General features: G+C 42.5%; 1 protein-coding gene across 7 annotated transcripts in view; it reads right to left on the reverse strand.

Annotated features, from left to right (window-relative positions):
- Positions 1 to 21,139, reverse strand: part of GRM8 (glutamate metabotropic receptor 8) — a 357,622-nt gene extending 336,483 nt beyond the window's left edge. For 2 of the 7 annotated variants that reach the window (XM_054053726.1, XM_054053770.1), the window contains exons 1-2: positions 20,606 to 21,099; positions 12,873 to 13,714 (exon numbers count right to left, since the gene is read on the reverse strand). In XM_054053726.1, coding sequence (XP_053909701.1) covers positions 12,873 to 13,382 — 510 coding nt within the window. In that variant the 5' untranslated portion in view covers positions 13,383 to 13,714; positions 20,606 to 21,099. The other 5 variants (XM_054053780.1, XM_054053763.1, XM_054053737.1 and 2 more) reach the window with 5 other exon arrangements.
- Positions 21,140 to 26,332: the final 5,193 nt, after the last annotated feature.

A 26,332-nucleotide genomic window follows, 5' to 3' on the forward strand; every position in this document is an offset into this window, starting at 1 on the left:
AGGCACCACCACTTAATAAATGGTACCCAAGATTAGTGTTTCACACCTACCCTTTTTTTTTAAAGTATAAAATTTCCAAAATAGAAATAAAATATTTTGTTTCACACAAATACACAAGTTACCATTTAAAACAAACCAAAATATTTTTGAGAGCTTTCCTCAAAAAAAATAAAGCAAAATAAAAAACAACCTGAAAGCTCCTGAATCCCAATTCAACGTGATCATTTTGGTTGAGATTAAAATGAATGTTTATTTTCAGTTCAGCTGTCAAACTGACTAATTATTTGCACAGCCTTGCTTACAATATTGCACTCATGTTTAGGGTATATTAAAAACAACTGAAAAGGAGAAAATTTAAAAATAGGAATCACCTTTTCTAAAGGCCCTCTTAGCTCCCAATCCACTCCTGGTAAATAGACGAGGCAGTTATTTGCCACACAGCTGCCAGAAGTTGCACTACATACAGGCATTTTTCTCAAGCTAGAGAAAAGCAAACAAACTTTTAATGAAATCAACATGAAAAAATAAAACCAAAAAAAAAAAAAGTAGTTCCTTAAACAGTAAGAAATAAACTGGAATAATTGCCAGCTAGCAAGTCTTTTACAAAACTGATTTCACTGTCACTGTTCTCAAGCATTTATGAACAAAAAAATCCACTCAGCTAAGTAGAACACACCTTTCTACACACCTGTTGTAACTTTCTTTTAACCTACACTACTTAATTTCATGCTTTGTCATAATAATGGCAGACATTCATTTTTCCCAATCACTCTAATACAGATTGCAGAGAAGAGTTTTAACAATTTTACTTTTACTGCGCAATAACCCAAATATTTTTTCCTGACTCTGGGGTTCTTTTTCTTTGACTGTTGTGGTTTCCTAAGGGAGACATACAGCCTCTGACTGAAGGTCTGGCAGGTTTCACCACTTCCTCCAGAGACTAATAACTTGCATATTTAAATAATACAGCGAGTTGGATAATCTTCTTTCATAGCAAAACCCAGAGGAAGGAACTATGTAAGAGGATACAAGGAATCCCTCATTAAGAAGTAGCTATCTGAGGTACTTATATGCCCCCACCCCTCACTCATATCTGATTATCGAGAAGCCTATATATTCACAAATCCCTTCAGGCACAGAAGCACTGAAACCCTTGCTCTGCACCAGGGAAGCAAGAGCGAGGGACCATGGACTTCAGTCCTCCTAAGCCACACCGAGCATCAGCCGTCTGGCTGAGCATTCAGTTCTGCGTGACTTGCCCAGGTCACAGAGAAAATCTGTGGTGAACCAGACAAAGGATGTAAGGCTTCAACAGGCACTACCGCACAGAGAGGGCAGTCTGTCACACTCAGACAAAGCTCTGCAGCTTCCCATTGAGCTGAGTGATTAAGTGATCCATCCCAAAAATACTCTTTGTTTTCACCAGCTCTTTACATCCTTACTCTCATTCTGTCCTGCACACCAGAATCAAACACTATTCATGCAAAAAGGTAATAAAATAAATATAACTTGATTGGTGACTCTTGATTCCTGAAGCCCAAGTCCTTTGTTATTCAGCCTAAATATAGAAATAAGGAGAGGAAAAAGAAAAACACAAGCTCTGAAACTTGGCAGGAACAGCAGGAAACCATTCCATGAGTCTTAGGGCTCTCTCAGCATCTGTTCCAACTGCAAGCTTTTCACGCTCCCATGTACAGCACAGCTACCCTCCCTTCACAGTCCAGTCCTTGATTCTAGCCTTACAGATACTATTCTTTCTGTGCAGCACATCTTGTCTCAAATATCTTACATATCCAATTTACAAAATGCTGTTCAGTTGGTACTGGAGATGTGAACTAGCTCACAGATCATGAGTTTTTGCTGTTCAGAAGATATCTGGCAAAACTGTTCCCAGTGGGCTGAAACAACCACTCTGACTGCATTTAGGTTTTGCAAGTGGAATTTTTCATAACATGCACAAAAAAAGAAGTGCTGATTAATAAGATAAATGTTTGCACTTAAACTTTCAAAGGACATCACCAAGTCCTGTCCAACAAAGAAGACATAAACACATTTTTTTCTCTCTCTCATGTTTCATGCTTTCTAATAGCTTTTACGTTCATTACAAACACTTCAGTTCTGCCTGAACTGAGCACACAGAGAATCTGCCCTTTAATACTCAGGACAATACATATTTTTTTCACACTTTGGAAAGTAAATATAGCAGCTAGTATAATTTAAATCCTGTGGTTAGTTATGCAAGGGATCACAAACAGAACTATCAAAGCTAGGAGTGAAAAACACTGGCTACTTTACCTAGATCATTTTCTCACTGATACAGAAAGGTGTATTTTTTATACTTCTACCAAATCTAATTTTCAGAAAGCTTGGAAGTAAGAAATTTGGCATTTCTCCTACCCTGAACAAACAGATTAACCTTTAGACAATGTACAATACGGTACTTCTTGGCAATGTTTTTTTTCTAATAGAAAACCTGTATTTTCCCTCCTGAAACAATAACCTAGCTATATATGTCTGTGTTTTACTAACTCCTCTTCATCAGTAGAATCCAGAGGATATTTTTGTAGTTAGTCCATATCACTAAAACCACTCTGCAAAAGCATACCTGTAGTGATCAGATTGCCAGCTCCCCTAAGATCCATGCTGTCCCACAGAAACAAACCACCTCTCTTCTAGTTGAACATACCTATACGTCTTTCCAAACAGAACCCAAAAGGGCCTCACCATGATCGTATCTGAGAATGCTATAAAGTAATGATTGAAGACTCACATCCACTTTTGCCACACACCTCTTGAACTCCTGTACTGGAATAGGAAGACTAATGACAGTAATACCAACAGGATGCAATTTAGCAAGGACATAAGACTATTTCCCTCTAGATAAATCCAGTTTTATAGTGGTATAATTCACTGGCTTCCCTAGAATTCATTGCTTTCCCAGGGAGTCTTCTTAATTTAAATGAGACTAAATGACACAAAAATTAGATTCCATTTCTGTTGGGAGTAAAGAGAATTTAACAAGCAGGTCCCATCTAGCTAGCTACAGAAGAATGTAGTCACTTCTGCTACTTGTCTGCTGCTCCTGAACTTGCCAGAAGTGAGATATCTGAACCATAAAACAGATCATGCTCCTGCCACAAGCCTGCTGGAGTTTTGGGATTCCCAGGCCTTCACATTTTCTATTCAGTGTATGATACCAGCCTGTCTGTCTGTTTCTGCAGGACATGTTTTTGTTTGGTCCCAGCTGCCATAGCGATGAGCATAGTCTGAATCCCCAGGATTTTTTTATGCTGCCTCTAGTGATAAATGAGTTCCTTGTCTCAGATTGCTAAGATGCATTCTCTTCTCCCATAGCACTCTCATGAAAGGCTGTTCGGACTATCTGTCAGAGTCTTGTGGAAGTCCACAGCCAACAGATTTATGGTAATACAATAACAGAGCAAATTCACATGTGCAAAAGCATGCATACAGCCCTTCCTTCTATTCTTAGCTACTAGGTAATGTTTTCTATAGCAGTGCTTCTAAACATTTTAGTTCGTGCTTCACTTCACTTAATAATCCTTTAAGATATCCTAATAGGCAAGTCTTGATACCCTCTGTGGCTTCATCTGCATTCATGTGGCACACCTTCTAGACTGGTGAGTTCTTGTCTAAGTGACAGCTCTTCTGGAAGGAGACTTTCTATGTATTGATAAAACAAAGAATAGTCATGGCACCAAAAGAAGAAATGAAAATTGTAAGAAATCCAGCCCTTTCTTCACCTCTTTTCTTGGGCTTTGTTTTGGAAGTGTCAGGACTAGGGAATTATTGCAGAATCCACAGCCTCTTTCAAATGCTTTTCTAAAGAATAGTCTAACTATAACTATAGTAATAACCTTCCACCAAGACCTTAACATTTCAAAGGACTTCACAAATAAAAACCAAAGAAAAATTATCTGAATGAGAGTAACACTGTGGGGGATCAGTGCTACCATAATGCAATGGAGCTGCTTGACAAAATTTTACCTAGCGTGGCTATACATTGTAATGGCATTTTAAATGTGACAAAACCACTATCAGAGTAAAAAGCTAATGGAAGTTCTTAGGAGATTTTTGTAGAATTACACCCAAAATGGGCTATTGCCCTTTTACTACCTTTAAGTTTACAAAAGAGCCATGTCCATAAATGTATCAGAGAAGATCCTGATTCTGCCTCTACAAATACTACTGCTACACAAGTAAACGCAGCAGGTAGTGCCTATGAAAGAACATAAGCCAAAACTTGAAGTATGAATTATTCCAGCTCAGACAAATCACTTTTGTTCCTGTTCCACAGGCCCCAGCTATAAAAGAAATACAATAAGAAAAGAGCTCTCACAATTTGATGGCATATCTCAGCACTGCTATCACAAATAATTTATTTCAGAGATGACTTAGAGCCAAGTATTTATCTGAAGTGCCAGACAAGAAATCCTACAGAGGTAAAAGGAGAGTCCCTTGTTCATTTAGGGTTCAGTCTCACAACATGCTTATTTTCTGCTATCCCCATAGATAAGTCCCACTGATAAGTCACCCAAACTCCATCTCTTCCTCCTGATGACTCACTCGTCCTCAGGACCCACAGAAACTGAGCCGCAGTCAGAGCCTTGTTTTTTCAGTATGTCTGAAAAGAATTTCGCTCGGATACTACGGAATGAAATACTCACTGTAAAATAACAGGGAAAGTGGTTAAAAAGTAGCTTTTCCTTCAGACAAAAAGACAGAGAAATAGACTGAGGGCAGAGAAATGGAACAGAGAGTAATAACGTACTTCCTGCAGGAAAGCGAGGAAGGAAATTAAGAAACTGGCGCCAACCTTGCAGGTGCTTAAACTCTTCTTATAAATGTGTACAGGCCTACCCATCCCTTTCATGCAAAGCTTCCAAAGCCCTTCAGTGATAAAAGCTTCTCTCTGATAAAACTGTAAGCATGTATCAACCCATCCCTTTTCTGCAAACATGAAAGATGCATCCACACATATAGACCTGATTTAGCCCCTCTTTGAAAACATTTTGCCCTCTCTACTGAGAACACAGGTAGCCAAGGGCAAACAGCCTCCTAATTTAAAGTCTTCCTTAAATGCTTAATTGTCCTGTCAGAAGGATAGGGGACATCATATCTTGCTTTTCTGATCTGGGAGCATATGCTGGGAGCAGATCCCAGCCGAGAGGAGCATTTTGCTCCTGGCTATTTAATTAATTCATGTGGAATTAGTGTCCTTCAGTAAGACTTTTGTTTGGATGACTATTTTTCTCTGATAAATGCTAGCAAACACAAGGATATACATTTAAGCTCTGTAAACCAGTTTAATCCTAAAAGCACAATATGCTTTAGGGAAAACAATGAGGATGGAAATACACAAACCCACAAAATGTACCAGTTGGCTGTAACGCACAGTAACGCCTGTTTTCTGATGGCAATCAGAATGCAGGACTATTCATATTGCACAGCTGTCACTGTACGGAAACAAGTATCCACAAGGGAAAAAATAAAAATCTTAATTTAGTTCTCATCATGGCTAATAAAACTAACATTGCTGTACTAAAACACCAAAACACCAGCAATGATCCTTGCAGTATCTTGGCTTCCCTTAAGTGTGACGTAGGAGAAGCTCCGTCCTGAGAAATCAGCAGCAACATCTATGCCAGTAAATCACACAATTTCAGAGCGCATCACTCAGCACCAGCTCAGCTACCTCCACTACTAGACTGTCAGGACAGTTCATAACTCAGATTCAAACTTTCCCAGCCACCTTCTAATTTCCAGATGGGATTCAGAAATCAACATGCGTTAGGAATCGTACAACCCCACCATTTGGGGGAATAAAGGAGTTTATTATACAGATGTGGATTGTCCCAGCCAGGTGGCCTCAGTACCAGAGAGCTACGCCAGGTACATTTTGTTTACTGGCAGAGACATACATAGTGCCTCCTGTTAAGAAAAGATCTTTACAAAAAGCCCACTGCAGAGTTGTGGTCGTGCATAAGTGAGCTCTTGTTGAACTGCTAAGCTCCTCTCAGCCTTTTGGTCTTCTCATTTGTGAAATTACAACTAATATCTTCATTAATATAGGTATTATTCAACAAATCGCTCAGAGGCCTTTGTCACATACAAACAACCCTAATACAGGGTACGAACTCAACAAAACTTCAGCCATGAAAGGGTGAAATAATCAGCTCTGCATATGCAGTTTTCTTCATGTGATGGAAAGATACGTGTGTGGTTTTATACATACATAGATATAGAAGAGAGTGAGAGAGAGTGAGAGTCCCCTTCGCCCTCAGGGAAGCAGAAAGAAAATCAGACCATTGGTCTCTAAAAGCTACACTCCCTTTGTATGGTGCTCACATACACCATATGCCCACATACATCATGCTATGGAATAATGTAAACCCCTCAACATTTTAGACAGTTTCATCTTGCCTATGAAAACAGGGGAAAACATTTAACAGATGTTAATCAAGTTTCTGATTGTTCTTGTGAAATGGTTAAACGCAAGCAAAGCAAAATTACTAAAGGGAAGCACAAGAAGGTCAAGAGATGCTTCTCAAGCCTTCTGGCAAACCAATGACAAACATGGAAAATAATGCAGAAAAACAGATTGCCCCCTTGCTCTAACCACCAGTTATAGCTCTATCCAGGCATAGAAGACTAAAAATATCAAATCTTTAAAGAAATAGTTAAGGAACTAATATACTGCAAAATACTAAATGAATGCATCAAGTTGCTTTTGTACTCCCTTGCCTCAAGCAGCTAAGCGCAAATAAAATTTGATGCTAATCAGTCCTAGCAGTTTTCACAGTATCTGAAAACTTATTATTTCCTCTGGCTGTAAATGAAAATTTTCCCAGCTGTGTCATTATTGATACTTGCAAAGTATCTGTTGTACCTATGATTTTATCTTGGTGTTGACCCACCATTTGCTTCTCTTCACCATAACACATTTAACCTGGTACTGACAGAAGAATCATAGCTGAATTAAAAGGGTTTTTAGCATGGAAATATAAAAAGACATGAATGTTGTTTCTAGGTAAAATAAGCTGAATTATGAAATGAAAGGCAAAATGTAGAATTATTATGATGCTATTTTCTAGCAAATAACAAGACAAGATGCTCAGGCACTAAACAGATATATGCTTGCAATAAGCTACAAAAAAAAACCACCATAAAATTAAATAAGATGTATTTGCAATTGATTCCTTTTACAATTAAAAATTATTCAGGAAGTGAAAATATTATCTAGAACAGAAGTAAAACAAATCTGTTCATCTTAAGAGCTGATTTCAAAATGTTTCAGTCATCTTGTCTCTACTAACAACAATTTTTCTCTGTGCTTCACACAAGATTTTCCACATATGTTTTAACCACAAAAAAAAAAATCCTATTTCAAATTTCAAATGCTGCGCAGCAGACAATGTTATTGTCAAATGAAGTGTGACACAGTGAAGAGAAAATTATTATATTTTAATCAGTGCAGCACATTTTTTATTAATGCATGCCAATGTGTTGGGTAAAATCCTTGAGCCTGTTCTTCACTTCTTATAAAGTATATGGTAAAGCACTTCCATTAAGGAAAGGCCCTGCAGTCAGACATGGAACTGACTGACTCCTGCATCCCCTTAGAGCCTCCAAAGTAAGTAATGCTCATGAGGTGCAAAAATTTATGTAGATATAGAGTCAGGATCAGGATCTGTGTATGGCTAAGGTTGCCTCACAAAAATATTTATGTGCTCGCTGAAATTATGTCGTAAACTGTTATTACAATTTATTTACATAATATTCCCTCCAATCATGAGACATACTCTACTGCCACAATTAAATACATAGCCTTGTATTTAGGAAGTTAGGTGAGTTTAGCCTCTATACAGTGGCTGCTGTTTTGTGCAGGTCTGGAACACAAGACATCAAAAGAGCCAAACATAAGAAGACCTGCAATTCAATCTAAAAAAAAGCATCATCCAGTAACAGCTCTGGTAGCTGTGCAAGGCACCAGCTAAAGACATACACTAGAACCAGAAGTGATGCAAGGAAACAATCAAAACAAATAAAAAAATGCTGAGGGAACTAATATATCCACTTTTAGATTTACTGAAAGAAACTATCCCTTGCATTTTGGATGCACATAAAGTTGAAAGAGCAGCTTCATAACTTCCTCTGTACTTGTACTTTTGAAGAGGTAAATTCATATGAAATGCATAAGGCAAATGTGCATGAAGTGAATATTAGTCCCTCCAGACAGCAGCTATTAAAGTAGATTACAGTGGTGCAGCAAGAAGCGAATTTGACCAAAAAGAGGAAATAAGTCTTTTAGTCTTCGGAAAAGAGGAGAAAACGGAAAGCAAGGAAAAAGACAAGGCAAAGCACAGCAAAAGGCAAGGCAAGGAAAGGAATAAAATCGTTGATGAATATCTTGGCTTTATATGCATGTACGTAAGTATATATCAAAAAGCTTAACATCACAATTCTCCAAGCATACCATCCACCCCTCTCAATTCACATGCAAACCCTCATCCCTAGGCTGCTCCTAATGTGACATTGTCTAGAAGATGCGTGAAGGTGACAGATGGAGTGTACCAAGGAGTTCAGAAACAGTGTGAGGTTTTTAGATGGGAGGACACTAACATAAACAAATGTGTCCCTTTTTTCCAGCAGAGTTTAATGACGGATATGAGTTACTCAGACATTAAATAAATAGAAGCTTTGAATACAAGGAACATAATACGTGAAGTGAGCTAAGTTACAGCGTCTCTTGCTTCCTTCGGGCCAAGTTGTGACGGAGTAGGAACAGTGCAGATGCTTATGAGCTTCACATAAAGTACGTAAAGGATACCACCTGGCAGTGCCTGAGAACCTTACAGGAAGCCAACATTTTAGGGAGACAAAGCCAAGGAAGGGTAAGATTTTCACTGATTGAGTCAATAGAAAGATTGCCTTTGTGCTAGTGAGAGCTGGCCAAGAACCAGCCTCCTCAATAGATCCTACCAGATAAACAGAAGCCAACTTAGCAGAAGGATTTCCAGATTGAAAAAAACACCAATGTCACTTTCTCTTACCCTGAGGAAATAGCAGCTCCTGCTGCACCAGAAGAAAGAAAAGAGGCTGACCCATGCCTGTCTGTCCTATTTCTACAGTCACTACCATGGGAAATGCTAAAAAAAATGTCAAGGCCCTGAACATATCAACAAGCTCTGCAACACGCTTTCTTCCCCAGCCCTAGATTTAGCTCCATGTCTTCAAAGGCATTTCCAATATGGTGCAGATATGTGACGTTGGCCCAGGAAAAAAGTTGTGAAGAGCAATGAGAAATGTCATCAGGACCAATATCCACTTTCATTGCTCAGCAGTTGCCTTTCAGCTCTGGACCTCGCCCTTAGCTCCTACTTCAGATTTGCAGCTGGACTTGTACCTTGCTGACCATCATCTTGCCTTGCTGATACTAACCTTGCCTTACTGATTTCAACCTTGTTTTTCTGACCTGACTTCCTGGTTGATCTTGGCCCTGCCTCAATACTATACACATGTCTGGCAACCACAGGACTGTTGGCTGAGCCTGGCTACATGGATAGACCTGTTTTGTTCTTCTAATTCAAATGAAGCTGTGAGATTACTTGCCTTCTAACCCTAATGCCCTCTTGCCTCCTGCCTCTATTTCCATGTGAAGCACTCCAACCCTGATGTTCTCTGATAAAAACAACTTAAAATGGTGAGCCTGCAACTTCAGCTGAGATCCAGGAAGAACTGTTTAAATGGGCAACTACTATGTTAACATCTAGCATAGTCCTTCTGTGCTTCTGTCCTCTCCTTCTTTCACTGTATTTGCAGCAAGATCACCTCCAATTCTGGAAGCTTAGTAAGAAACTGCTTCAAATAATCTTTTTTTTGCATCAAGGATGAGAGTAAGGTAAGACAAAATGCAGCCTCCATGGGATAATCAAGGGATAACAGGTCCACTTTCAAACAGTTAATTCCTTTTAACAAGTGTTTCCTGTTTGTAACATGCCTCTGATTTAAAACCATAAAGAGGTGAAATGTAGCAGTCCCAAATTTGGACCTTAGCTTTTTGGACCTCCTAAAGGCAGACAATCACCTGCTAGGCAGTGATGTGCTTGGAAATCGACAAAATGAGAAAAGACAGAGAAGAATTCAAGATGAGTCATTTGACCAGGAAAGAGGTTATAGAACAAGGTAATTTTCTGTGGTGTCCTCCTTCCCCTCTTCTCATGAAAACACTTTGATAAAAGGATACCATGGATATCAATCAGTTTATGCTATCCCCTAGGTCATCAGATAGGGCTATTGACATGTATGTTTTAAGTTGTAAAATCAATAAAAGAAAGGCGGGAAAATGGCAAGAAAAAGAAAATCAGAAGCATGAAAATCCAAACTGCTGAGCATACAGTGATATAATATACTTCTCACAATTTCATAAAAGATTAAGATTTTACTGGATAGCAATGTTCTCAAAAATACGTAGTTCTGACATTTAGGAACTTCAGAATAGATATTAAAGCAAGACAGAGCTTCAAATCACAGATTCAGCTTGTTGAATAGAACTGTTGGACAGAAATACAGATGAATCACACTCATTCTGGATACAATGAAACAGGTATCTGCAGGATGGTGATCATTGACTTCAATGACAGTACAAGCATCTACACCACTCGAGTGCCCAGCCTTGACATATAGCAAGATACAGTAAACACAATTTCATACTTGGAGCTTTTGTGAGCATGGAACAAGTCCAGGTCCTCAGCTGCAGAGCATCAGCTGAGAATTTCAGCCCAAGTCTTTGGTCTGAGGACAACCTAAACTGGATTATACTTCTATATTTCTGGCAAATGACCCTTAATTTCCTAATCCTCTTGACAATAACCATTGTGAACGGTTTCTATAATGCTGCTAACTGAGGGTCTTATCCAGAAGCCTTTACTGATGCAGAGATAACAGATCTACTTCTACTTTTTTACATTATTAAGAATATTTATGCAGAATCTATAATTAAAACTAAAAGAGATGTCTCCTCCTTTTGCCAGCAGCTGTGTTACATCAATTAAATGGGTAAATAAGATCTTTCCCCAGAGGGAATATCATGTGACCCTCTATTGATTAAGACTGCAGTAGAACGTTATTTGCAATCTTATTGCATAATGGAAATCAGGAGGTAGCTGTCATGGTTTCAGAAGACAAATTGCCGCTATCTTAGACAATTCATAGGCCTCTTTCCTTCTTGCTGCTCTTAATTCACAGTTAATGCATGTCTTACAAGACTCAGCTTCTTAAATCGGTCTACAGCACTGTATTCAACTCAAAACTGGGTATAAGTCATAGTCTACGTGGTCCTGCATTATGATGGATATTAAAGTGACCGTTCCATCTATCACTGCCTCAGAACTATGCATTATTTAACAGGGTAACACAACTTCAAAAAAGGATGTGTAATTAAAAACAGACACCTCCCACAACATGCACAATTGTTCCCAGGAAAGACAGACCTCCTCCACCAGGCACAGCTCCAGAGGTGCTCTCCATACAGAACATTTTTAAGTCTTAGCTCAGTTTTGTGCACTTGATTTTCACAAGCAAAACTTACGGCTGGAACAACTCCACTACTCTCAAACCTGTGCAGTAAGTGCAACTAGAGATCAGTTTTGAAATCATAATGAACACCAGATCACAACCCAGAAGACACTTTGCTCCTCCACTGAACTGTAAATTCATCATTACTCCCTTTGTGGGAGAACCAATGGGAAGGACAAAAATCTCTCTTTAAATGGCTGGAACACTCTTTGAAAATCTGAGAAACCTTCAAAAAAAAAGCCAGCCTTCCTTCTAATCAATCTCTCAGTTAAAACAGTTAGAAAACGACTGCAACACTTTTCAAAATACATAACAGCAATACTTAACATTATCAGAATCTTCTCCACCAAAGTCAAAGGAATGGTCTTTAAGTGGTCGTTGGTGGTTTTGAAGTTGTAGGACATAAGTGAAAATTACTGAACAGAAGGAAGAAGACTGAATAACAGTAAGCCGTAGGACAGTAAGAGTCAAACAAAAGTTACAGTTGTTCTGTGTGTAGAAAAAAGTGTTCAACTTACCATCATCTGTTTGCCATTGACAAGATTAAAAATTAAATGTCTGCTGCCTGATCTGTTCCAGCTAAGTTGATTGATTAGAATGTGTTCATCTTCCCATCTAACTTAGCAAGTTTAAAAGTGGCAGGTTTACTTTTCCATTATTTATAACACCAGAGCTTAATACAGTACATGGAAGAAAATGCCAGTAGAACTATTGTCCAACAGTAATCTCTCACAAAGTGATAACAGAGTCTGGATAAAAATATCACCTTGTAAAAAATATGTACAAGGTTAAGATTTCAAGGAAATCGAAGATATTTCAGTACACTTCATTTGGTTAGACATACATATCAATAGCACTAGATTATTATTGGCATATCTTCCTGTTTAGGGAAGTTATCTGGTCCTCCTACAAATGGATTTGTGTTTAAACCTTAAACTTCATTCTCCTAGAAATTTGCGAAATCAATCTCAACTTGATCTTGATGAGCATAAATGCTCAATGTAGAACAAATGTGAGTAGCAAAAAAAAACAGGATACAAATCCCTGAAGAACTAAAATGTGCTCTGGTTGCCAGAACTTCAAAGAAGGCATTTGGCACCTCAAATTAGGGTCGCAATCATTGTGCTTTTTTTTTTCTCCCTTTGCTTTGAAAGGGGAAACCAGTCATTTCAGATTTCTAAATCTGAAGAAGTACTTTCTTTTTTGAAGGTAACAGAATCACTCCACTTATGTCATTGTGCTTGAAATTTAAAAGAAAGATAGAAAACGTTTCTTACCTTAAAAAGTCTTAAAATATTCGCAACCATAATGGACACAGAACTTGCTGCAGCACCTATCACACCTGATATCTTGTCTGGCTTAGTGAAAATAGGTGGGTCACCATTAGCACACTTCACGTCTGAACCATCTTTTTCTATCAGTGCTTGCACAAACGTTAAGGACTGCTCCAATGCATAAGTGTCCCTGGAACACGTATCAAGGATCCGGACACCTAAGGTGATATTGGTAAGAAGATCAGGGTCTTTATTAATCTGATCAATTGCATACAGCATTGCCTCTAGTCTGTGGATCCCTTTCTCCTTCTTGAGCTCCCCACAAGGCACCCCTCTATCCCCTTTTGCATGGACGGGGAACAGTCCTCCCAAGATGATGTCCCCATCCAGTCGGATGGAGTGGGCATATTCCTGGCCATGAGTTCTTTGCATCAGGGTGAGTATCCAGTAGAATTTGGCTGTTAGCAGGAAGAAACAATGGTAGGAAACTAATCGTTTTCCTTCGTATACCATTTTCTCTGAAGACGTTGTTGGTATCCGGTATCCAGATTTTCTTCTTGCTAAAGGATGAGGTTGACCATTTGAAGCTGCACTTTCTGGAGGCGACCATCAGTGCCCAGTAAGTAATATAGAACCATGTGGTAGGTAGAAAAAGGATCTCAGCAGATGTACATAAAATGTGTTTTACAAAAGATGGCCACTGATGTCATGGGTTGATCAGCTTTTCTGAAAGGTGTTTTTCAACTGTTTTTGATGGTAAAATGTAGGGTAGTTTGTCTGGTCCTGATGCTGAGAGGAGGTCAGCAGTTTATGTCCTTGTATTTTGCCCTGCAGCTGAGGTACTTCTGGAAAACAAACAATGGTGAGAAATACCATTTAGTTCAGCAGTTTTATACCTGTCACACAGTTTATTTACTTTTGAATTTGAGTTATATTGCTTCAGTTTTACTTTCAGTATTCTGTAAGGGAGTAATTCTCGGCCTTACGTGAATTTGAACACCTGGCTGCACTGTACTGGAAGCTGGGAAACTGATGACATCAGCAGAGCAAGAGCCAAATCAGGGGAACTAAACTCAGCTTGGTGTTCATATTCCAACCAGTAATTCATATTTACCTTCGCATTGCATGACATCCAGAAACAGATTTGATCCATATCACACTGTATTTTCTGTTTTGCTGTACCACTCTGTTCCAGCCTACAAAAGTGTAATAACTACTTACACTCACACTTGCAGAGGTTCCATTTATGACAATGGAGTAATCAGAACTACTGAATTTAAGTACGCTCTTCAGCAGCTGCAATGCAAGCACATTCAATTCATCTGGATATTAAACTGATTATTTCTTCAGCGGAATTCACTTTTTTCTGGGCTTACTATGTGTCTAAAACACCTTCCAGATAATTTCTAACACAAAATTACTTTCATGAAAAGGTAGCTGATTTCTTAAGCAAAAAGAGCTCAATGTATTCTGTTAGAAAACCAGCTGCGCATCCAGTATTCCCTTTCCAACGTTTTACTTGAGCCAAAGTCCAGCATTAACAAGATCTCTATTCTTTGCTTGCATTTGGACCACATCGAATAGGAATAATGTTGTGCCCCCCACTGACATCTGCAGAAGCCCCATTGATTTTAATAAGATCAGGATTTCAGCCTACGTATCGAAACACCTGACTGACTGTTACAAATATCTCCAAATTCCCCCCACTTAAATTCTCAAGTGAGTGGCACTTATTTATTTCAATATTTAACAAAATTACACATGCCTGAATAAATTTTTAGACCTCTGAGGAGAAGAAAGAGAGAATAAATTTTACCAAATACTAGATAGGCACACTGTAGACAAGTGCGTTTAAGCCAGTCTCTCAAGGCATCTGGCTATGGAGAGCAGTGAACATCTTAGGGTGCAATTCACCTGATCTTTTTCTTTGAAAAAATTTTATTCATTATGTAATTGATCACATTGAACAAATGCCTACCTCACTACACAGAAAATCTGGGCAACAGGCTCATCTGTAGATAATACTGTGTCTCTAGGGATCTGACTGGTTCCTACCAAAAATGTGATCAAATTAGAAGACAATTATAGACAAAAGTAGAAGACAGTTACAGACAACTATACTATTTTTCAAAGACATTTTGAATTCTATTCCACAAGATTTTTTATATAATATGTGGTAACAAAGCTCAAAATGTGGTTTGGTAACGCTTTAAACTGAACACCGAGTTCTTACCTTTATTCTGCTACATGTTTTTCCCCAAACGGTAACACTAAGTTCACAAAAGCTGAAGAGTTTTTAAATAGTGGCTATTTGAAGACCTGAGAAAAAAGATTCACCACAAATAGTCTTCTATTGAATGTAAAGGTATCTCACTGTTACTTGGTAACAGAGCAACAACACGAAAATGAAACATGCTTAATGGGTGTGAATAAAATCACTGCAACTGGAAACAGCAGTGCATGAGACTTTCTGTACCTCTTAATATTTAGTTCTGCTTGAATTTGGCTCAGAGATCAATCTGAATGAAATTGTGTCTGTGTTGGTTTATGTGGTAAAACCATCATTTTCCTCTGGCTCCTTTTGGGCTCATAGTTTACAAAGCTGCCCAGGCTTCACTCCCATGAGCTGAACTCAGACTCAGTCACAAATGGAGGAACTTGACTAACTTCAACATCTGAGTGGATCCAGTTCCATGTGACGTTTCTCATACGGCCCACACTATAGAGAAAAGATTGTATGAGCTATTAACTAGCCACAACTGTCTGTTTTCTTGATTACCTCAGTAAACAAATACAGTTAAGGGTTCAAAATAGCAAAGAGCAAAAGTTGTAGCTACACCTGAAATAGACACAGAGGTGATTTCATTTCTGGTTCCACAATGAACAACCAACTCATTGGTCTATGTATGGAAGTACAACCCATGCAGGGAACAATTCTCTGAGGAAATAAAAGAGAAGACTACTCTTACTTAACACTGCACAGAGAACAAGAAAGCACTACTGAAAAAGTGAAAATATTCATGAAGGAAAGAAACACTGCTTTTTTTCTTTCTCAGCCTCAGGTCAATTCCTTTCAGCCAAAGAATGCAAAGAAATTAAAGCAACTGTCAGCCTTTGTGCAAACAAATAGCGATGAATTCAACTATTACTACCCAAATTCTAATGACAATGGAGAAGCCACAGTGAGACAAATATCCTTGGTCTAACACCTTATCTGGAACTGACTTAAAGTCAAACGAATTTAAAATAAGCATTTTTCAACATTATAGTCTACATAAGCATTAATTGCTCTGCTTCATCTTGCATGTTTCCTGAAAAAGTATGTTTCTTTGGTACAAGTGTCCACAGCTCGTCTATAAAACAGAAATAAAATTTTTAAATGTTCTTTATAAAATTTTAAGACCTTTTAGTCTTTTTTTATGCTACTTAAGAAATAAAAGCTTCTATTACACTTCTTAATTTATTCATGCCACACTGCTTTTCATACATTGATTAATATTAACTTTTACAGGATTTTGTAAGCCTGTGTAGCTGAGCAGAAAGCATATGATCTAAATGAATTCCATTTTTATCAATGAATTTTAGTGAAAAAGCAGAAGCCCCTGAGCTATAAAGCCTGAATGAACTTTCCCCATGTGCAGAGATTTCATCCAAAGTAAAATGCTGTCCTTTTCCAATTGACCATAAAAGTTTGAATTAATGCAAATATATTCTCAATTTAGCAGGTTCCCTGCTGTAGTAGTTGGTGTTCACTAGAAAAATTGCTTCAGAGCAGAAATTCACACATTTCCTCAGCACAGTCCAAGTGTAGATTCACCACAATGCCTCTCTTCAGTCACCTTGGAATACATACTTCTCTCCAGTTTAATTCATTAAAAATACCTGGCATTACCAGAACATATTGCTATTTTTAAAGTCCGTATTTCAGCACAAACCTCCACTTGTTATGCTAGAATATATATTTATTTTTAAACCTAAGGAGGCGAGATACTGCAAGACAGCGGACATGGAAATTTCTGCATAGTGTCTGGTTCTGAAACTACTTCCGTCACAAAATCATTCAGCTTTATGAGTTACATGGTAGTCAAGAAAGGGTACTATGGTACCATGTTGCACAGTCAGTGCATTGGCACATGCCTACACTGGTCAGTATTCCAATCACAGACTCACTGCACTGAGAGACGGGCTCATTACGGTAGTTCTGTATGTTAATAAAATATGGTCTAAAATATGAACTGAGAGTGACAAATAAATACTTTAATCAGTATAGGCAATGACTATTTTGGTAACAAGGCTCCTGAAGGAGCCATCTTCAGCTAGCACTGAAGTTGCAGCTGAAATTATATAGAAAGATTTGATATTTTCACTCGGAAATATTGTTTAAAAATATTTCACAATTACAGACATTCATGGGAATAAGGACTACTCTCCGCAGCATAAGCAGGAAACTGTGTTCACTGCACTTCATGGAACATTTCTTTTTAATTGGTGTTGCCAGTCAGACACACACAAACCTTTTACTGAGGGACAAAAAAAGCTATTAAGTAGGGAGAAAAACACCTGAGGAAAAGTATTTAAAATTTCATTTGAGGAAAAAAAAAAAATTTTAAAAAAATCATTGCATTTGAAATACATTTGAATTTCACTAAAATAAAATATTCTGTAAACTAGAAACAGAAGGTTTAGAGCGAAAAACCATTCATAGTTTCACAAAACATCAGGTTATCCAGTCAATGCAAAACTGTTCTGGTTTTGATGAAGGGAAACAAAGTAACAGCAAAATCTTCCATTATGAAGTTCTGAGGAGAAAAAAATAGGCAAATCTCTGCTTATTTTTACTTTCTACTACTGATACGTCACTTCTGAACTATCAAATAAGAATCATCTTGCTAAACATTCTTTTCAGTGTTCACAGAAGTCGTCTCTTTCTCAACATTTAGCAATTAATAAGCAGCTGAATTTCCACACAGTGCAGGTGAATTGTTGCCACCTGCATACAGTAACCTGACATATATAGAAGATTAATGGGTTTTGTTGACAACAGAAGGGATTTTGGAAAACCTTAGGCCCTGACATTGCAACTCCTAACTTGCAGGAGAAATCTTCACTGATGTAAGTAGTCTTATCTACCTCAGCTCTTCTGTAATGATTTGCTGTGCCTCTGCCACAGAGGTAACCTTTACACAATAATCAGGATTTTGAAGCGAGTCACCCTCAGCATCTCGTTTATAGGAGCTATTTCTTCCTAGAGCACAATGAGAGAAAGGTCTCCCCTCAGCCTGCTCAGCCTCTTTTCAAATACCCCGAGCACCTGCCTTCACTTTCTACCCTGCAAATATCCATTTACCAACCAAGCTACCCCGCTACAAAGCAGCACAGGTCCTTCTGCCGGGGGGGTTGGGACACGACTAAAAGGAGCTTACAATTTTTTTAAAGGAAATAGCATCCAATATTTTCCTCTGCCCTTGCCTGGTCTCACGGCTGAATAAACCCCACCAATATTAACACCTTCAGAGTTGGTTTCACCTCTGGTCAGGCAAGAAGATTTTCCCAGGCAGCCCAGAAGAGCTCTCTCTGTTGTTTTTATTCTACCCTCTTCCTCCAGCTCCGTGGCCGGTACAGCAGAGTTCAGCGCCGGAGCCGGCGGCGCAGCCCCAGCTCTGCGCGAGGGGCTCTGCCCCGAGAAACGCAGTCCCCGCCGAAATCGCCGCGGGGCGTCCGGCAGGGAGGCACACGCAGCCCCTGCCGGGACCGGGACCGGCGGCGAGTGGCCGCGTCCCCCGGGCGCCCAGAGCACCGCACCCTGAGCTCCGCGCCCTGAGCATCGCACCCCGAGCCCCTCACCCTGAGCATCGCACCCCGAGCCCCTCACCCTAAGCCCCGCGCCCTGAGCATCGCACCCCGAGCCCCGCACCTTGAGCCCCACGCCCTGAGCATCGCACCTTGAGCCCCGCGCCCTGGCTTCCTGAGCATCGCACCCTGAGTCCCGCAACCCGTACCCCGCACCCTGAGCATCGCACCCTGAGCCCCGCACCCCGAACCCCGCACCCTGAGCCCTGCACCCCGAACCCCGCACCCTGAGCATCGCACCCTGAGCCCCGCACCCTGAGCATCGCACGCCAGCGCATCCCGTGCAACACTTTCCACCGTCCCCCGCGCAACCTGCGATTCTCACCCCGCACACCCCGCACACCCCGCCCAGCTCTCCGCACCGCATCCCGCCCAACGTTCCGCATCGCATCCCGCGCACATCCAGCGCAGCTCTCCGCACCGCACCCCGCGCATCCCGCACAGCACTCCGCATCCTGCCCATGCCGCCCAGCGCTGCTTACTGCATCCCGCCCAGCTCCCCGCACCGCACTCCGCACCGTGCTCTGCTCCCACCGCCAGGAGCAAACACGCAGCCGGCCCTCCCTGCGGCTCCCCCGTTCTCTCGCGCCCGGCCCGGAGCCGGAGGGGCTCGGGGTGCGCCCCCGGGGCAGGACCCGCCGCCTCTCCCCGCGCAACTCCGCCACCATCGCCCTGCGCCGCGGTGTTTCTGCCTCGCAGGGAGCCCCCTATTGTTCTCCACTCAGCCGAGCTATTTTTTATTATTCTTCTTTTTCCTCTCCCCGCGCTCATCCCTACCCCAGCCGGCGTCTGTTGTTGCGGGATTCCGGCACAGCCTCGGCGCGGCTCTGCGCGGGGCCTCGCTCCTTCCAGCCAGCGGCCGTAGGGCGGCTTTAAACCGCTCCGGCCCGCGGCCTGGCAGCCTCGGCGAGCCGTGCCCGGCGGGCACATGCGGGTCTTTCGCCGGAGCCGAGGCTCTCCTGTCCCCCCGAGCCCGGAGCCCCACCGGCAGACCCGGATCCCGCCGGCGGCGATGCGCAAACAACCGCCGCCTTTTCTTTAGAGTCGCCGGGGATTCCCTCCTCTCCCCGCATCAACCGATCAGCTTTAATGCGCTTCAGTTCCCCCTCAATGAAAACCTAAGTCTCTTTTAATGAATTCGCGCTCCCAGAGGTCAGAAACTTGCGAACTCCAAAATGCCAACGCCGGATTTGCACGCACTTCGGGTCACTGATCGATTTTCATTACTTGAATTGTGTTGGTTTGGGTTTTTTTTAAAACCGTGTTATACATTCACCTGCCAACAGTTCGGATTCCCGCAACAAACACCCGCCGGCGCCGGGGATGCTGCTCGACCCCTGCCCGCCGGCACAGCCCCTCCTCCCCGGGGAGGCAGCGCGGCGGGGATCCCCCTGCGCACCCCGGCATCGGGGCGGCTCGGAGGGGCGGCGGCAGCTCCCCCGGCGCCAAGCGAGAGGCTGGCGAGGGGAGGGCTGCCCCCGGGAACCCCCCCCCGGCCCTCCGGGCAGCGACCGGGAGCACTGGGGAACCCCTGTGCTCCCCCTCCTCTCGGGGGAGGGAGAGGACCCCACTAGGCAATGCCGGGGGGGATCTCGCTCTCCGGGAGCACCAACATCCTCCCTTTCTGCTCGCCGCTGTGACGGCGCCGTGCCCGGGATCTCTCTCCTTAGGGCTGATTGGGGGAGGATATCGACAATAAAAATGATAAATAATTAAAGCGAAAAAAAAAAAGAAAAAAAACCAAAAGCCCCCCGGCGCCACGCACGAAGCAGGCGGAGAGGATTGCCCAGCCCGAAAACATTAACTGAGGCAAAACTTGCATCATTTGTGGACTCTCGTCTCCTTAAATTAAGAACTAAACGCGATACAGACACATACACAAATACCTTGATCGAAAAGAGTTGCATATCCATACTACTGTAGAGGTCACTGGAATTAATACTCGGCGCCGATCGGGAACAGCATGAGGTAATTTCTGTACCACCCTCGTCTCAAATAGCTTCTCCCGGTAGCGTCAGCTTATCGAGCAGGAGCTCAGCCTGGGACAGGTATCCAGGAAAGCGGTTTCTGTAGTGCTGCATAACACTCGCGATTAGCCAAGCCGAACCTGCTCCGCCGTCTCCCTCCTTATTCCTCCTCCCCTCTCCTTAAGAAAGAGGGGGGGGGGGGGAAAATCCTAACTTTTTGGGAGCAGTGGCTCAGCCCCTGTGACGATATCCACCCTCTGCCGCCTCGCCGCTCAATCGCAGCGGCAGACCCACGCACCGGCCCGGCCGTGCCGCTCACAGCCAAGCAAGCAGACGCTGCCCAGCCCCCCCCGGTCGGTGTACGTCCCCGGTCCCCGGCGGGAGCCCCGCGGCCGCTGCCCCCGGGCCGGAGCGGCGCTGTCCTCCCTCACCGCGGCTCCGGCGGGGCGGGCCGGGCAGGGCGCGGCGGGGCGGGCGCGGCGCCGCACTTGTAGCTGTTCTTGGTGCTGAAGGCGGCGGCGGGGCGGGCGCGGCGCGGCTCCATGGGAGTCCCCGGCCCGCCCGCTCCTCCCCGCCGGGCAGCGGGACGCCCCGATGGGGCAGCGCGGCAGCTCCCGCCCCCAACAGCCGGACAGATGTGTGCCGCGGGGTTTCCGAGCGGAGGAAGCCCATGAGGGCGGAGGCGGCCCGGGTGGGGGAGCGGGGGCGAGGAGTGGGGCGAGGGACGGCGCACCGGCTGCTTAACACGGCTTCGCAGGGGTGCGGAACCATCGTCCCCATCCCGCATGGCGCGGGTGGCCGAGTCGCGTCCTCCCTTATGACACAGGGGAGGCTTCCCGGCCGTTTTGGTCACATCCCCGGTTTCGGATCGCAGTTCGGATGCTGGGTGGAAGAGTTCCCATTTTCCCCCAGACTCCAGGGCCAGCCCAGGGGGAAGGGACGCTGGCGGGAGGACTTTGCTGCGAGGGTCTGGAAGTTTGCTCCTCTCCACAAAGCACGGCCATCCCCCGCCTGCACAGCGATGCTCGGGGGCTCCGCTCCGGGGGAGCCGCGGGAGCGCCCGCCGCAGCCTCGGTGAGAAGGTTCCACCTCGAGGGCGCTGCCCGCAACTGCACCCGCGGCGCCGGAGCCGGGAGCGCTCCCAACTCCGCCGTCTGGGCACCGGGGGCCCTTCCTCAGGCTCCTGGCACTAGCCAGGTCTTTTCCGTTTGCCCATTTCGGATTACTCTGAACTGCTTTCCTCAATAACAAATAGTATAACAATATAAAATAGCAAATGTTAGAAGTGAGCAGGACAACTCTGAGCAAATGAACCCTTTCAAATGAGTTGTCCTGCTCACTTCTAACATTGCTGGAAGGAGGAAGAATACTACACCCAACTCAATGCTACTTTACCCAACCAGTTCTTCCATGGTCATCTTTGTTATACAGTACTATTTGGATTCCTGTATGCAAAGTCTGCCCCAGGCAAGCCACAGGACTCTGACAATACCTGATGTGTCTTTCAAATCTGTAACCTCTCTTATTGAGATGATCTTTAACCATTGGAAAATGGCACTGGGAAATCCACGAACTCTTACGCAGAATATATTAACTCAAGTTGGCATTTGCTTTTTTTCTCAAAACCTTCCATGAAAGAAGACTGAGGAGCTGTTGTTTCAGTGGTCTTATCATAGAAAAGTGGATGTAGTCACATAGGTTAAATTCTGGTGTTCAACCATGAGCAAAATTACATTTTAAAGCAGAGATCCTCCCATTAGGAAAATAAGTCATGGATAAGTTATCAATAGTGTTGGATAGACCAATTTCCAACTTCATTTACGCTCTGCAGCTCCAGCAGCTTCAAAGAAAGCTGAGCAAATTTAAACCTAGTGATGTTCTGAGGACACAGTTGATGTTTGAACTTTCGTGTAAATCTTGCCAGATGAAGCCAAAAGGTTAGGATAAGGAAACTTCCAAAGTCTTTCCAGATTGGCCACCAACCTGAATGTGATCTGTTGCCTTGCCCTATCTCTCCCAGCCACGTCTTTTCTAGAGCGTATTCTGGGGGGCATTAGCACTGCATCTTACTACATATATTTACAGAGAGTAGCACAATGGCTCTTGGGAGGAAGGGGGTAATGATAAATAAATGCATAATCAAAGAGATATGTTTTGAATAACCGCAAGCAAGGAAAATAAACTGAGGAGAGAGAAGAGAGAAAATAAAATAATTTTGCTTCCCATGAAAATGGTCATTTGCTGAAGATAGATGACACAAAAGAGAGGCAAAACACATCCATCATTCTTTGAGTAGAATTCATTCTGATCCAAGCCCAACGGCAGCTAATGTCAGTTTGTATAGAAGACTAATGTCAGCACTGGTGACAACTACTACTTGCGCAACTAACTTGGAAGGAAAGAAATCAAGTTCTGGAGACCAAGTTGTCATAAAGGAGGTCTTAAATGACCCCTTTTCAAGTGAGAAGTTCTGATTCTTGTAGGAAGCATCTTGTTAGGAGACTGGCACGGACTGAAGAGACATAGACTGAGAGGCTTCAGTTCTAATTACTTCCTAGAATAAATGCTTGTTTTAAACATCTCTCTAAAGCCAAGCGAACCTAAATGCATTGATCTGTCCCTCTGCCTCTGTTTCTCCACCCAGAAGACGTTGAATCTCGGTGTATCCAAGCACTGATTTTGGCAGAGCAGTTCATGTTCCAACAGCACTAATCTTTAACCGCACTCACCAGTATATTTTTTAATGATATTCAAATGGGGCTGATATTTTGTAATTTGAAAATAGTACAGAGTAAGACACTCTGAGTTCTGGGTGGGGATCTTTATTGTAAGAAAACCACTTGAATAATCACTTCTAGGCAAAGGTCTGCTGATTAATAGCCATGAAAGACTACAGAGACATGAAGTCAGTGATTCCCATTAAAGCAGTAGTGGATATCGAGTTCTGAATTATAAGTTATTTTGGAATATGGGTGTTGGAATTTTTCAAGAAAATATAGTCACTAAAAAAAGAATCTGGCACATGTGTTTTGTGTGCCCTTCTCTAAGGCTAATATTTCTTATTGCATCACGAAAAAAAAAGGAGGGGGGACGAAAGGCATTTCAGAGTAGTAACTATGATAAAAAAAACATTATCTGGAGGCCAAAGACAGTGTGAAACCATCTGTAAAAAGAACATACCTTTGGAAGGCCTCAACTGTGACTTATTTCAAATAAAACGTTCAGCAGTGAACAGGAGATGTCAAAGCTTAAACCATAAAAAGGAAGTTAGCCACCATGTAGGAAGGGTAGCACAGTTTCCAGGGAAGATATTTTCAGAATCAGAATATTTTTAGTATCTAATTTCCAAATGTGTCTAACAACTCCAGTATGTTAGAAGATTTTAGCAGTTGGAGACCATCCCTCTGCCGGAAGAAGCAGCACAAGAACACCATTCTGTAAATGGGTTTTTTAATCTCTGTGTTCAGGAGGCAGCAGGATGCAGCTCCACTGTGTGGGAGGGCAAGCCATGAGTCGAGGCAGGCAGCACAGCAGGCAGGAGCAGTGTCCTCCACAAGAGGCACGGTCCCATAGCAGGCCATCGACAGAGTAGAGCAGATCTGGTGGCAGTAACCAGGGTCACCACGTCCCAGTGACTGGTAGACAAGTTGCACGGGTGAGACAAGTCTGCAGTCAAGTCAGGAAGTCAAGCTGGAGCATCAGAATCTTCATCAGAAGGCCACATGGTAAGGCACAGGCATGGCTGCAACAGCTCGGGCAAGGGCAAAGAAGGAGTGTCAGAGCTTAAAAAAACAGCTCCTGAGTGATGCTGGAGAGCCCTAGTGAGACTTGTTATAGCTTTCTCATGAAGCTGTCTTCTCAGCATCCTGACCCAAGGTCACACTGCTGCACCATGTCAGAGCTGGCCTTGAGCTCACGCTGCCAAACCCATAGCAGTAGGGCAGGGCTTTTGGCCCTCACTTATGCACTGGTCTAAGTCTGTGTCATATTCTCTTATATGTCCTTTTACTGCACAGAGCCAGAGGATGACAGTGACACATCTGTCCTGATCAGTGTCATAAAACTTGATAAATTTTCTTAGCACGCAGTGTTAGAATATGTCTCTCCATGTGATCGAAACTTGAAGGAGATCCATCTGGAAGTTAGAGATGGTGGGCTCATACTGAAGTGAAGTGAAAGATATAGTATATTTTGAATCAAATACAGTGTTTCCAAAATACAAGTGGATGATGAGTCTGCAAAATCGTCTCCCACACAAGTCAGAATACTGAAGTCAGCAGAGACTGTTGTGAAGCAACATAATATTTGCTAAAGAGAAGAGAGATTCAATCCTAATTAACTAAAAATTACAACAGTCACAGAGGGAGTTATGCATCATTATACCTTTATAATGGGGACAGTCTCCACTAGAGTCATAGAATCATAGAATCATAGAATAATTTGGGTTGGAAGGGACCCTAAAGACCATCTAGTTCCAACCCCCCTGCCATGGGCCAGGGCACATCCCACTAGATCAGGCTGCATGTCCTTTAGTATAATGACTGTGTAGTTTTATATCTATACTTAATATATTATCTATGTAGGTACTAACTTCTGCAGCTCCTAAAACCTTTGTCTTTCATTTTGTCCTTCACTAAAGGAAAAATGAAACCATGTTTAAGAGTGCCTTTCATTCTAAGCCATTTTACAAAAACTGATAAAAAGCTATATATAGTGATTACTTCACCAGCCATTGAAATACTGACATCTCTGAGGTGAGGTACAAAAAAGGTTTATAAATCAGAAAGTAAAGCCACATTACCTTTTCAACATGTGAGCCATAACCTTTCCTCTTAAATGACAGCAGATGGACATAGCTATTTTACCTGGAAAAAAGTCTTTGCATTTATTTACCCTTCCAAAGAAATTATTTACATACAATGTCATTTGCCAAGTGACAAGTGGAGCTGATCATGCCCAGCCTTGTTCCAGTCACTTTGCAGACTATTGGCAAAATCCTCTGAAGTTAGCAGTGCGTGGAAATAGCTAATCTTCGACTCTGGTGTTTCCATCGTTTTTGTGGACAGCGGAATTCATCAGAAGAGTTTTTCTAAACTAAGTGTGCAGAACGGCCTGCATACTTACTAGATAAAAAATACACTCGAAGCTTGATGTAAGCTAAACTAAATTCTGCTTTTAATATTGCCTACTAGACAGTCAGAAAACAAACAATCCATTGTCTAGAGTTCAAGGCATTGCACTGCAAAGCCAAACATTTCTTTTCATGGCCTGTTGCAGACGCAATAGAATTGCAGCTCCAGGAGTCATCAAAGTCATGAATGAAGACTCACTTGAAGCAAGAAAATACTTTGCTTAAATGAAATGGTAAGTTTAAATGTTGCAAGACCCACCCTCAATCAGCATTGAGAGGCTCTGAGGATTCCTCTAAAACCGTGGCATCCATACAGGCCGTGGATATATGTCCAGCCCCACGTTTGACCTAAGGTTATTCTCTGAGTGGATATGTAAACTCACATGAATCATGCTAAGTAGATTATGGAGTCTCCATATGTGTCCAGACCTGTAACTTCAGCGTAAGCAGGTGAACACACCCTATTAGCTGTTGCTCCTGAAATTGTTCTTTAAGAATCATGTAAAAGTATTGTT

The sequence above is a fragment of the Cuculus canorus genome, chromosome 1 (genome assembly GCF_017976375.1).
Source record: "Cuculus canorus isolate bCucCan1 chromosome 1, bCucCan1.pri, whole genome shotgun sequence".
NCBI lineage: Eukaryota > Metazoa > Chordata > Aves > Cuculiformes > Cuculidae > Cuculus > Cuculus canorus.